This window comes from Pteronotus mesoamericanus, unplaced genomic scaffold (assembly GCF_021234165.1).
Source record: "Pteronotus mesoamericanus isolate MK-2021 breed Mesoamerican mustached bat unplaced genomic scaffold, CSHL_Meso_final scaffold_85, whole genome shotgun sequence".
In the NCBI taxonomy this organism is placed as follows: domain Eukaryota; kingdom Metazoa; phylum Chordata; class Mammalia; order Chiroptera; family Mormoopidae; genus Pteronotus; species Pteronotus mesoamericanus.
In genome coordinates, this window is record NW_026555329.1 from 3,888,813 (window position 1) to 3,902,219 (window position 13,407).

Sequence of the window (13,407 nt, forward strand, 5' to 3'; positions counted from 1 at the left end):
GGTTGCTAGAATGGAAGTTTTATCAGAGAAAAAGTCCTCCCTGATTTACTCTATAAATACTGTACATAATATGTATTCAGTAAACACTTGACTGAATGAATATGGCAGTGCTAGATAGAATATGTGGAGGAAAAATTCATTACAATTCGGGAACTGAATTTGAGGGGCAAGGGAGTTAAGAAACTTCTCAAGAACTGAGCCGGAAGGGGAGGTAGTTCTGGAGAAAAAAAAAAAAAAATACTGGTACAGAGCTGGAAGCCGTGGTGATCAAACCTGTACTCTAATATGACCCCAACCACAGCTTACTTGAACAAGACCTTCACCTAAGTTAGATGGGATGCAAATCCTGTCTAGACTTCCAAGAATTTTCTAACAATGTTGTTTCCTAGATGCCGCCTACATACCCTCCTCGTTCTTTCTGCACACAAACGCGAGAGAAACTAGTGTTGGCAGAAAAGGCAGCAAGTAAGGGGCCAGAGCTGTAATCCAGTCTGTCCCACACCTGCAGCCACCATTCCCAGTCCTGGGGCGGCCATCGAGGGGAAGATTTGGAAGGTGACTTAAAGGAACAGGGTGGAAAAACAAGGTCGTGCGCACGTGTCCAACTCCTATAACTCCTGATTCCAGGCTGTTTGGGTGCAGCTGGCACCAGCCATTAAAGTATGACCAAGTCCGTGCAAAGGTCGCCAGCTGAAAGGAATACAGCCAGGGCACGTCTCTCTCCGGGGTTGGCCAAATACCGTTCTGAAACGCTATACGTCACCAAGCACAGGAGCAGTTACCTCTGCAGGATAATGCCCAAGAACCACAAGGGAACTCCACTCCACCCTCCCCGTTGGCGCACGCGCGCCCACAAATCGAGAAGGTGACGTCAGCTCCGTGCCGTACGACCAGCGGGCTGTCGTAACTGCCCGGCTAGAGAGGCTTCGAGAGAAAGGGCACCCCGAGACACATCCTACCATGCTGGCCGGCATGCGCGCGCATGTCGCTGCCTGAACGACTAGAGCCAATAAGCTGCGGTAACGTCACTGCGCATGAGTCGACCCGGCCGGACGTCGAACCGCAAAAAGGCGGAGCGAGTTCGGTTGCATCAACACCGGTACTTAGGCGCGGACCGGCGTGTCCTTGGAATTAGAGCGGGACGTCCGGGTTGAGAGTGGTATCCTCAGTCTTTCGCGCGACGGAAGAGCGGTGAGCTCTGGGCACAGAATAGGCAGCAGGGGGAGGCCTAGCCTTCGGGGCGCGCACCAGCTTGGGGGACGCGCGGGAGGTTGGAGGCCTGCGCCTGGGGTCTCCGGGTAGAGCCCGCGCGGGCGGGCCGCGCCGGGGGTTAGAACCCCGGACGGTGGCCAGGCTGATCCGGGTGGGCCACAGCTTGAGGTGGAGTGGAACCCTCCACCCCTCCCCGAACTAGGTCAAAACCCTGAAATCCCGGGGGTGGCTTGGAAGTGCATCTGGCTGAACGGGGCCTTCCCGTTGTCGGGGCTGAGCTGTAGAAATGGAAGATTAGATGTCTCGGAGTGAGGGAAAGAGCGGGAGGACGGTGCGCGGCGCTTTGCGTTCTCCTTCAAAGAGGAAAAACTGCTGCTTCTCCGATAAGGGGTAATTTTTTTCCGGGCCACTTGTCGCTTCTCCCCCTGACCTGCACAGACATCTCGGGAAGTCTAAGTCACGGTCTCTTTGAAACCGGCCCGGATGAGCGACCTCTTGGTCGCCCCCAGGGATCCCGGAGGTGGAGAAGGCGGGTCTCAGGGCGGCCTCGCAGCCTGCCGCTGACCTCTCACCCACACCAAGGCCGTTTAGAGTGACCTGAGCAAGCTGACTCAATCATGACCTCGAATGTACTTTGCCCATCGTCAGAGGGAGATGGCTTAAGTTGTAGTATGAATAAATAGGCATTCTTAGCCGCAATTTCGGTGGTGTTGGCTTAATGTATTAACTTTCAGACTTAGACTTCCCGACTTTTTGTGACCTTGACTTCATCTTTTGAAACAGTTTCGAACTAGTTTCCCACTTGGCTTACTTGGGCTCTAACCGACCTTCATCGAAACACACACACCCAATTTCTCCCAAATAGTATTTGCGGTATTAAAGCGTTGGTTGTAAGCATACTAAGTAAAACAAGATTGAATCTGGTATTTAATGTCACAGATTTACAATGGAATGGCAATTAAGTGATCATTGATTAGTTGCTACTGTGTTTTTACTTGGAGGAAAAACTTAATGAACTGAGTCTTTCGTTTTTAGATTTTAAAATGGGTGACGTTGAGAAAGGCAAGAAGATTTTTGTTCAGAAGTGTGCCCAGTGCCATACCGTCGAAAAGGGAGGCAAGCACAAGACTGGGCCAAATCTCCATGGTCTGTTTGGGCGAAAGACAGGGCAGGCCCCTGGATTTTCTTACACTGATGCCAACAAGAACAAAGGTAAGAGGGAGACAGTTAAATAATGAAAGCACAAACTGCGTGAATGTAACCGATGGAAAACCTTTTATCGGGAGTGTATAGTACCTAACAGTGCACCTCTTCTCGTTTAGGCATCACCTGGGGAGAGGCTACACTGATGGAGTATTTGGAGAATCCCAAGAAGTACATCCCTGGCACAAAAATGATCTTCGCTGGCATTAAGAAGAGTTCAGAAAGGGCAGATTTGATAGCTTATCTCAAAAAAGCTACTAATGAGTAATAGTTGGCCACTGCCTTATTTATTACAAATGTCTCATGACTTTTTTATGTATACCATATTTAAATTGATCTCAAACACCAGAATTCAGATCATGAAAGGCTGACAGAATGTTACTTTTGGGCAATTCTGATTTAAATAATACTGGCTTGTGGTTAAATGATTGGCTTTTTGAACTTTGATGGTAATTTTGGTTTCAGCAACTGCTATCACTATTTTCCCCTTCTAAAAATATGATTGGACTTGGTTTGTAATATTGAACTTTTTGCAGAGATGGTGCCTGCCATCTCAAAACCTGTAGGAGGGTGGTTTTATATTTAGATTTATGTCACTGGTTATATAAACATGTTTAAATACTGAGAAAATCCTTTCACTGTTAGAAAAGCAAGACTACCCTGTGTTTCAAATTACTTAGCCTGTTAAAAGGCAAGAGCTGAAGATAAGCTGGCAGTGTCCATTTTATCTTTTTTGGTCCTGACTATGCCAATTTAATTAAAATGTCCTGTATCTAAACTGTTGCCTTTAACTAATGAAAGGCATTTTAGTGTGGTTTGTGTATAATATCAAATAAAGAATATTTAACACTTCTCACACTTTATAAATGATCTGCAAGGTCAAACGCTTTGACGAGATAAAACAGCAGACTGAATTCTTGAAGTCAGGCTAAGTTATAATTCAGGATGGTCTTGAGCTATTCAGAAGCGACTGTAGAATTACTGTATGTGTCATTGGTAATGGTGCTGTTGCCAACTCACTAGAAGGTTAAAGGAGAGGAAAATAGATTAACACAAAATTGTAAACTATGTGATCATAAGGCTTAGGATAATTAAAAACAAAATCACAGATCATGATTTTTGTAATGTGATTGATTTAATACCTGATGCCCAAGTTTTAATGGTTGAAAAGTACAGTGGTCCTAAATGTTGATGCAGCGGGGTTAATAGTTATACTATTAGATTATATTTACCTGGTCTTCTGGACCAGCCAGAACTGTAACAACATTTAAATAATTCATTCTTAGAGTTCTTTGGCCATTGTGACCACTGCAGCATTTATGCCAAACGTGGACAGAAGAGTGTACTTCTAGTCGTGTATTATTCATGTACTGAATTATTTTATCCACAGTCTGTACCATATATTTAGAGTACTTCCCAGAAATTTTATGGCCATGGTAAGAGAAATTAAGTCCTGGTCTGAGTGGTAATGCTAGGGAATGTAAAAAGCACTTCCTGGAAATCTTTTAAAGTCTTTGTAAGAGGACTTGGTAACCGTGTAAGTTAGGGGTGTTCAGGGACAGTGTAGCAATTTAGCTTCTATGAGATGATGTGGACCCATGTGAAGGACGTGGAGGCCAGGGAGTTGATCTATTTCTGTGCCTCCTGCAGCAACTAAGGCCAAGGTTGGCAGAGATCATTACCGAGTACCTGCTGTGTTCTAGGCCAGTTACACTCAGTAAGGGCCTCTGGTTATTTACAATGTAAGTGATCCTAATAAGTTCCAAAGAAGAGCCATTCCTAGCTGTAACTGCTTTGTGCTCTTAGAAACAAAGAAATGGGAACAGGCTCTGGCTAGGCAATTTGGTCTAAAACCAATTTTTAAAATCCTTGGGTGAGGATTTAAGAAAGAAAGAAAGGACAAAAATTTAAGACTGTATTACTCATATGTAAGGATTGTTTCTTCCAATTGCCGCCTGCATCCTGGGTTTTGTATTTAATTTTAATTGATTTAAGGTTACCTAGCACAAATGGTTAGTGTATTGACAGCACATACCAAGAAGTAGAGCCAGTGATCTATAACAAGTGCTTCCCTTGAGCTTTTTATTTTCCCAATCTGGGATTCTTGCAAGAACACAATAGTGCCCTTAACACTGATTCCAGTTCCTGTGTCTAAGTCTGATATGCCCACCTCTTTTTTTTTTTTTTTTTAACTTGGTGATTTATTTTAGGTAGTTGGCATTCTGGTAGAAACCACCCTCGGGCCATCCTTTCCCAGCATTTTTCTCTAGTTTCTTTTATAGACATTGAACGTTTTTACTTGAACCACTGGAGGTTGTAAAATGAAAAGGTGGTACTGGAAGTTGCATGCTGTGTAGGAAGAGGCCTTACCGGGACGGGCCCTCCCCAGTTCACTAAACTCAGGCTGTTTTAGATCAGACAAAGGTAAACCAAAACGAGTTTCTTACGATGGCCAGTGTTCATATCTAATGATGAAGTCTTTGGCTCCCTTCATCGTACCAGGATACTTTGAAAGCCAACTAAGATGCTGCGGAGCATGGAGTAAGAGTGGCTCGTGAAGGTGTAGTTCATGCAAGCAAGGCTGATACCTGACAGCACAGATACATACATCTACAGTGACCTGAAGTTTGTTTTCCAGGTGAATCTATGCTAGGCAGTTCTTGGGGTACACACTGACCAGCCTCTCTGCTACATTATTTGTGCACCAGACTGACCATTGTCCTGGTATTCACATACTTTAAAAGAGTATAATAAAAGTAGTCAGTGTCCACTTGCTTAATAACAATTGGATTCTAGGTAACCTTCCTTGGAGTTTGGTATTTGGAAACTGGTTATACCCTCGGGCTGTCTTCCTTCGCTCAGAAAGCTAAACAGCCTTTGTTCTGTTTCTCAAGAGTAGATATATCCAGGTTCTTAGAAGGAACTTAACTGGTAGTCTCCCTATATATCACCAACAAAGCATAGCTTTCTATACACAGAAATACACAATGGCAAGGGGACTAGTACAGTAATGGATACATCATTGACAGTTCTTAGAAATGTTAAGAGATGGACTGACTTGCTGGAGCTTCGGTGAAATGGGACATTTTAATCACTTAAGACGGGTCCTAGAATGCTGGAACTGGAAGAGAAAAATTTAATTAAAAAAAAAAATCATGTATTTTCAGAGAAAGGGAGGGAGAGAAACGGTTGCCTCAACATGCCCCCAACCAGGGATGTGGCCCACAACCCAGGCAAGTGCCCTGACTGGAAATCAGACCTTTAAGTTCCCAGGCTGGGGCTCAATCCAGCTGTGCCCCTATGCAGATAAGAGGTGAAACTAACCTGAGCCAGGCTCGGGGAACTATAGGAACTTCTTGCTTTGTATCGGGCTGGGCCACTAACAGGATGTGGGAGTCCAACCTAACCACTGGGAAGAGGGAAACAAGGTAGCTGCCTGGGTATGGAGAGGGACGGGTTAGCCCACCGCCCTGACATCCTGCCACCCCTGCCTTGCTGTGTGATGCCTTCCTCTTGATGGGAGTGAGGCGAGTGGTGAACAGAAGCTACGCGGCCTGGGGTGGAATGTAGCCTACAGCCCTTTACCTTCTCCCCTTTCCTCATGTAAAAAGCCCTTCTGCCTGGGACGTGTTGTTTGAAGGGTGCTGTTGCCCCGGTGACCTGGTTACAGGGCCCACAGCTGGGGGGGAGGAGCATTGCCCCTCCTTTTCTATACATCTGGATTTGTTACCATTTTCCACTCAACACCTGTCAATATTGTCTAAATTGAAAGGGGAAAAAAATAGCTTTTGAGCAGCAGCTGAAACCGCAATCGAGATACCCTGACTCCTATTCAGTCTTACTCTAAACCCATGTTTCCCAGACATTGAGCTTTTCGCTTTTTTCTTCCTCTATTCATTAGAAATGCAGCTACAGTCCACATTGGTCCCATTAAATATGTGTCTCTAACTTGGGCAGCGTACTTTGAAAAAGGACCATGGTGCTGAACTGTATGTGTGGTGCAATGCAGAGAGTGCCGGGTTTAGAACTAGAAAAACTTAAGAGTAGGGGTTAGCAAACAGCCCCTGAGACCAATCTGGTCGGACCCCTGTTTCCAAAAATTAAACCTTATTGGTACAGCCACATTCATCTGTGTCTTTGGGGCTCCTCCTGCGTCACAACATCAGAGCTGAGTAGACTGTATGACCCCCAAAGCCTAAAGTATTGACTGGTGCTTTATGGAATAAGGTTCTTGACCCCTGGTTCACAGTAGAGCTTTGTACAATCTCCTTTTTCCCATCTGGAGAACAGAAATAAGCTGTATCTGGTAAGGTGACTGTCGAGCATTCGCTGAATGACATCCATGAAAGCTCTTCCCTGGTAAGCACTAAAATACTTGTTCATTTTATATCCAGGTCAGATTCCTTGAAAATCACATAAAGAATGACTGCTCCCAAGGCTAGCAAGGACCTGACTGTCTAGTATTCTTTTTTAGTATGTTGTTTCCGCACTCTCTAGGACATTAGACACCCTTGACTTTTTTTTTTTAACCTTCCGTTTTATGTTCGTTTCACACTCACATGGAATAAAATACATTGGCATCATAAAATTTTCAGGAACGAATAGCTGTAGTCATCTCTCGGTAACCCAAATACGTACTTCAGCTTGGCATTTGCCTAAATTCTAGTCCCATAACTCAACTTGCTTTATAGTTGTAAGGTCCATTCACATCTATTTATCCTCACTACCTCATGAGTTACATGGAACAGGAAAGTCCTTTGTTGATAGGTTCTCCGGCTTTAGCAAAATGACATAAAACCAATTTTATCCTAGACTACTTGATGTAAACAAGACTTAAGGTCCTATGGTGTTTCATTAACATAATGAAATGATGTTATTTGAGGACCTGCTGTGCTGTCCCTGTTTTATATGTAAGTAAAGAGGCTCAGAGAGGTGCTTACAGCCACAGGTCACACAAGAGCATGACTTTGGGAGTACCACGTGTACTGACTGCCTTTCCACTGTGCCTCCACCAACTCCATGTAAACTGGGTCATCCCTACTCGTAAGGACTCACTCTCTCCCTCCTACGGACGGCTTTCCAGGCCTCTGCACCTCTGCGGCCCTCACGGGTGGAGCCTGCTTGTTCTTCCACACTGACCACGACAGGGGCGTTGTGGTCGCGGCATCTTCCAGAAGATCCTTACTCTTCCTCTGTCATGCAGACCTCCCTGTGTAAGATTCATGACCTCTCCACAGACCCGTTGCTGTTGTCTGTATGAACCTTCATCATACACCAAGGAATTCAGCGCCTAGTTTATAGACCTCATTCTGACTTTTTTTCCTGAAATTATACTGGTAATAGCGCATATGAGCGAATGAATGACCCATCCTCAATGCCGCTGTAGCCTCAAATTTTTTATTTGATTTTCACTCCTCTCAGCACTCCTTTTTTTAAAAATAAAAAGTGGAGTATTTTTAAAAAGATTTTATTCATTTTTAGAGAGAGAAGAGAGGGAGAAAGAGGGAGGGAATCATCAGTATGTGAGAGACACATCAATCAGTTGCCTCTTGCATGCCCCCAACTGGGGACCTGATCACAACCCAGGCATGTGCCCTGGCAGGACATTGAACGGGTGACCCTTAGGTGTGCAGGCCGGTGCTCAGTCCACTGAGCCACACCAGCCAGGCCTTCACTTCTTCCCCATGGCTGCAACTTACATGTGTCATTGCTTCAGAACCTGCGCAGCTCTGAAGTTAGCAACCCCGCTGCACCAGTCTGATCGCAACCTCATACCACTCCATGTCTCAATGTTACTGCTATTGCTGATTCAGCTGAACCAGCAGACTCCCCGTGCAACTGTCCTGTATATTCATTGTCTCCCAGGCTTCCCCGTGGTTAATTTAGAAGTTCATCCTGCTCCTCAAGCTTATCTCACCTCAAACTTCTGTTCTCACAGCAGATGGCCTTGCCTTCCCGTTCAGATATGAATTCTCTACTTCCTGACTACAAGGAAGGTTTTTGTTGTACACTATCCCTTACCTTCAGCAACACTGGCCGTAATTCAGATACGGTTCAGAATGTTCAGCTGCATCAGACAGTAGCTCCGGGCGCGACCTACGATGCAGCAAGGGCAATCCGATACCCATTCCCCACCTGCTCGTGCTCTGCCTCCCTCTCCCTTCGAAACTGCAAGAGCCAAATGCCTGCTTTCATTCCAGTGCAGTAACTTTGCCTTGGAACTGCACTCCGACAGAACAAATAGACTGCTAAAGTTCTAGAAATTCATGTATTTGTCATTCAGTTTAAGTTTAATGAAATTGTAGCCGTTTCTACCTGAATCGGGCAGGGGTTGCACATCTGACAAAGAGACGATGAATCTTTCCAGTTTGGGGATGAGAGGGGAAATCTATAGATGATTTTCTAAGCCACCTGCCCTGAGTTGGGGCAGACTATGTTGTGAATAACACAAAAACTTTTCTTTCCTGGTGAATGGTGGAGGAAGACAGCTCAAGAGTCTGTGCACTCTGCTGATACTGCTTAATGGCACATTAACTTTTCTGTCTGTAAAATGACATTAAGTAGATTTACCCTTAGGGTTGTTTTGAGGATTAAACAAAAGAATGTACTTGGCCCATTGTCTGGCACTCAGTAAACACTTAACTGTTAGCTGATTTTGAACTGGATGGACAAGACATTTTTCAAATTAACAGTTGGACAAATTATAATGGAAGGGAGAGGATGCTAAGTGCCTGAAATTAGAGATTTGTATTCATGATTCAGGTTCCATAATTCTAATCATGCCCCAGGCATATAACTTTTTTAGCAAAAGTCTTATCTTTGCCTTAAGCAAGCCCTGTCCCTTGTTCTTGGACCTCCAGGTTAAACACCTTTGAAATGCCAGAGTAATCCTCTTTTGGACCCCCTAGAGGTGCAAGCGCCCTCAATGGGGCGCACAGTCTTGTTAACTGCCCCTTACCTTGCTTTCTCCCACCCTCCTGTAAACCTTCCTAAAGTTCCCTCCTTAATTCCAAAGGTATAAAGGAAACTGCAAAACTTACTTTCCAGAGCATTTGAGATCTTGCTTCCTGGCAAGGTGCCATTTTGGCTCAGATAAAATCTTACAAAAATTCCCTACAGTTTTGGATGTTCTTGGATCCACAGAGTCCTTGACCCATAGTGCCAATATCTGTATCACTTATAGATCTGTTGTCTTTTTTCCCCTCTCATTTTTTAATCATTTTGTCCTTTTTCTCAATATGCCAAGTAATTTTTAATTGAATACTGACATGGAGTATGAAAATTATAGTGATTCTAGATGATATCTTCTTCTAGAGAAAGTTCACCCTTTCTTTTGCCCGGTAGGTAGACTGGAGGCTGATTAACTTGAATCAGAGACCAAGCTGACTCCAGGCTGGGTTTGCAAAGGGTTTGGTTCAACTGGGCTCTTAAAGTATAGCCTTTCGGGGGCCAGCAGAGCCAGGAGAGTTGACTGGGCTTGTCCTGAGATGAGTCTTGAACTCTACCCTTGTCTCCTCAGCACTACAAGACTCCCACAAACTCAGTTCTGCTCCTTGGAGCTGTTTGGCTTGGCTTCTTAGCCTCCTGCCTTGGTTAGCTTGAAAATGTGGCAAATGGCATAAGAGCAGGAAGTCGGGCCCATATTTCATCCTTTCCTTCTTCCTGGCACGTTCACCCTTCATGTCTCTACTTTTTGTTTCTCCATTCCCAGAAGTTTCCCTGCCTTTTTTTAGGCGAGGTCCTCAGCCCAAGCTGTTTGCGTGGATTCTTAGGCTTTTGCCCCACGCCCAGGTGGGGACTCTCTCTGAGGGAAGAGGCAGCTACAGACCTTCCTATGCCATTCATGAATCTTATCTAATCGAGCCCTAATTTCTTCTCCAATATCCTCAGTGCACTTCATTTTAGCTCCACACATGAGAGAAAGGCAGCCATCAGGCCTCCTGAACAGCTCCCTTGACGCTCTCTATCCTGTGGCTTGTCCCCGTAAGGAAGGAGCCTGGGATCTGAGCTTTGTTCTGAGACAGAGGGATGACCTCTCTTTCCCCACAGTCTGACAGCATCTCAGTCTTGTTTCTTTCCCGACCTCCAAACTGGCCTCACTCCGCATGCTTTCTAAATCCTGTGATTTTAATAGGTAGCACTCTAACTCCTCTCTCCTTGTTGGTAATTTTGGAATAAGTGCTGTGCCAGCTCCAAATCAGTCATGAAAGAAATCACATTTTGACACTCAAAGATAAACTATATTCTGTTTTTCAATTTATGCCCCAAATAAAAGCCTTGATAGCCCTCTTGTAGGTTGCATTCTCTTCTCTAAATTGTAAATAAGCCAGTTTGTGCTATTTTGATAAGCAGGATCAAAGATATTCATTAAAAACTATAATGATAGCTATTTTATAGCTTTGATATTTTGTGCTCCAACTGCCTGGGTGTGATGTTTTCTAAACCTGGTCTCATTTAGCACAACAGCCCTGTGCTTGAGGGTAGGGGGAGGTAATTATTGACTGCATTTTATTTATCAGAAAATGAAGCTGACAGATGTTAAATTGCTCATCATTTAAGTGGTACAACTAAGATTCAAAGCCAGGCCTCTGCCTCCAAAGCTCTGCCTCTTCTTAATACAGTTCTGCCTCCTGCCCCTTAGTTCTCAGTGTTTGGTGTCACATACAGTTTCTAACCTCAACCCTGTTGAGTCATTGTGACCTCCCAGGGGTCCCTGGTGGCAGTATGCATGATTCAAATAGTCCACCACTTTGAGCAGTTGAAATACAGTGACACACAGGACATTTTTAAAGGCTGATAACAAAATTTAAGGATGTTATATCTAGGTCCTGGTATGGTAACTCAGTCAGTTAGAGTGTCATCCTGATACACCAAGGTTATGGGTTCGATACCCAGTCAGGAAACATACAATAATCACCCAATGAATGCATAGATAAGTAGAACAACAAATCAGTCTCTCTCTCTCTCTCTCTCTCTCTGTCTTTCTCCCTTCTTCTCTCTCTAAAATCAATAACTTTAAAAAGAATATTATATCTAAATAATAGTGGCTGAGAATACACAAAAAAAACTGAAGGCTTTTAAATGCCTTCTTATCTCTAGAAAGAAAAATATCCAGATCATGGCACAACCATTAATGACTAGCCGATGGGGATGAAGGGAATTACTGGCTCCCATGGATTGTTTAAAGGTGAGGTGCAGAGGACCTGGGAGAGGACGTGGCGTCACGGCCCACGTAAACACTGAGTTGGTTCCCCATTAGGGACGCTCACGGGGCTCAGTTCTGGGCAAGTCTGCATGTTATTAGCTCTCAGTCTTAGTTGGCTTTTATATCACTTCTATAGCTGGAACTTCCTTTTCCCCCAGAATGATTTGTTTTAAATATGTTCTGGTCAGGGCTCCTAGCAAGGAAAAGAGATTTTACCAAGACATCTCCAGATAAAGGGATGTTTTGAAAGCTTGTTTAGTTTTTACAAGGTATCCTGTCGATTGGTGAGGAGTCAAAGATTTTACCTTCCTTGCAAGCTAACAAGTCATCATGCTGCTACGTAGTAGATGCTGGCAATAGACACAAGATCCTTGGATCGAAGACAAAGGATAGTTTATCAATTGCTGTAATAATAGAAAACAAGAGTGTCCACATTGTTCTGTCAGTTCTCCAATCCCTAATTCCCTCAGGGCAACACCAAGAGGGGCAGATAAGACCTGATTACACAGTGGGTTACATCACAGGAGGAACTCAGAACATACGGAACCCAATCTTTTATAATGGGCCTGAGCCTGCCTGACCTTTGTCTCCATGGGAGACATTATCTTGATTTTCCTGGACAGTAAATAAACCTGCCCAGAAGAACACACTATCTCTCTATGCTGAGGCTATTTGTTATATGAACATCCTTAAAAAAAAAAAAATCACCCAAAGGCCCTGTTCTCTAGAACAGTGCTCTGTTCACCATGTAAATAGAACTTGAGAGGTCCTGGAGAACTGTCTCCTAACATACCTGTGGGCTTTTATGAAAATCCAAGAATAAGTCTGGAGCTGGAAGGTGGCAAGAGTTCGGGGATCTTAACTCTAGAGCACTACAATTGTTGGGATTCGGCCACACTCCACACATCTTTGGTTTCAGTACAAGATACAGCTGGTGCAGCTCATTTGCTCGTCCTAACCTTAAGTCATATAGTATTTCTGATCAGTCTGTTTTGGCTTCTGGTCTGGTATGTTTTGGTCCAATATGCTAGACAGCAGTGGTTGGAAGAGTTTGTATGGTCTTTAAAAACTCTGTGTGAGTGTTGATGTCTCCAGAGCGTTCAAATAATGATCTCTGTTACCTACTCAGGTTCTGAACGAAATGAAAAATAAAATAAAGAACAGGCAGATGGGAAATTAAACCTGGATTACTGATAAAGATGAAGTTGGAAAGCTTAGGGCAAGAGTTAGGCAGACTTAAGCACTCACTGTAGGCAATGCTGGACCAGAGTTAGACTCTCTGCTTCTTGGGCTCCTAAATCCCAAAAGGGAGAAGAGACTTGGTCCATGCACGCCCATTTTAATTCTTCCTAAATTCACAGTTTTCCAGAGGAAGAGGAGAAGGAATGGAGACAGGCTATGAATTATATTCATTGAGCTTCCTCCAGGTGGATGGAAACGTCAGGCAATATTCTTTTCTAACAGTAGGAAGCAATCATTGTGCCCGTTAGAAGCATCTTCAGTCCCTCCCCCATTCGGTTTCCACATTGGACATCTCCTTCCCACCTCCCGTTTCCCATTGGAGTCTCTGAGCCCCTGGAGGATGAGATCTGTTTCCCGTTTATCTTTGTATCCCTGGTACTAATACACCAGAGTAGTGCCCCTTATCTATGGGAGATATGTCCCAAGACTCCCAGTGAATGCTTGTAACCGCAGACATCACCACATTCTATATATGCCCTATTTTTTTCCCTACACATACACACATACCTATAATAAAGTTAAATTTATAAATGAGGCACAGTAAA

The 13,407-nt window shown here is 44.2% G+C and overlaps 1 protein-coding gene across 1 annotated transcript; it reads left to right on the plus strand.

Annotated features, from left to right (window-relative positions):
- Positions 1 to 1,076: 1,076 nt before the first annotated feature.
- Positions 1,077 to 3,215, plus strand: LOC129062822 (cytochrome c). Its single transcript, XM_054563857.1, has 3 exons — positions 1,077 to 1,191; positions 2,248 to 2,424; positions 2,535 to 3,215. Exons 2-3 carry the CDS (start codon positions 2,256 to 2,258, stop codon positions 2,681 to 2,683), a joined length of 318 nt encoding a protein of 105 aa, XP_054419832.1. The 5' UTR covers positions 1,077 to 1,191; positions 2,248 to 2,255; the 3' UTR covers positions 2,684 to 3,215.
- The last annotated feature ends 10,192 nt before the right edge of the window (positions 3,216 to 13,407 follow it).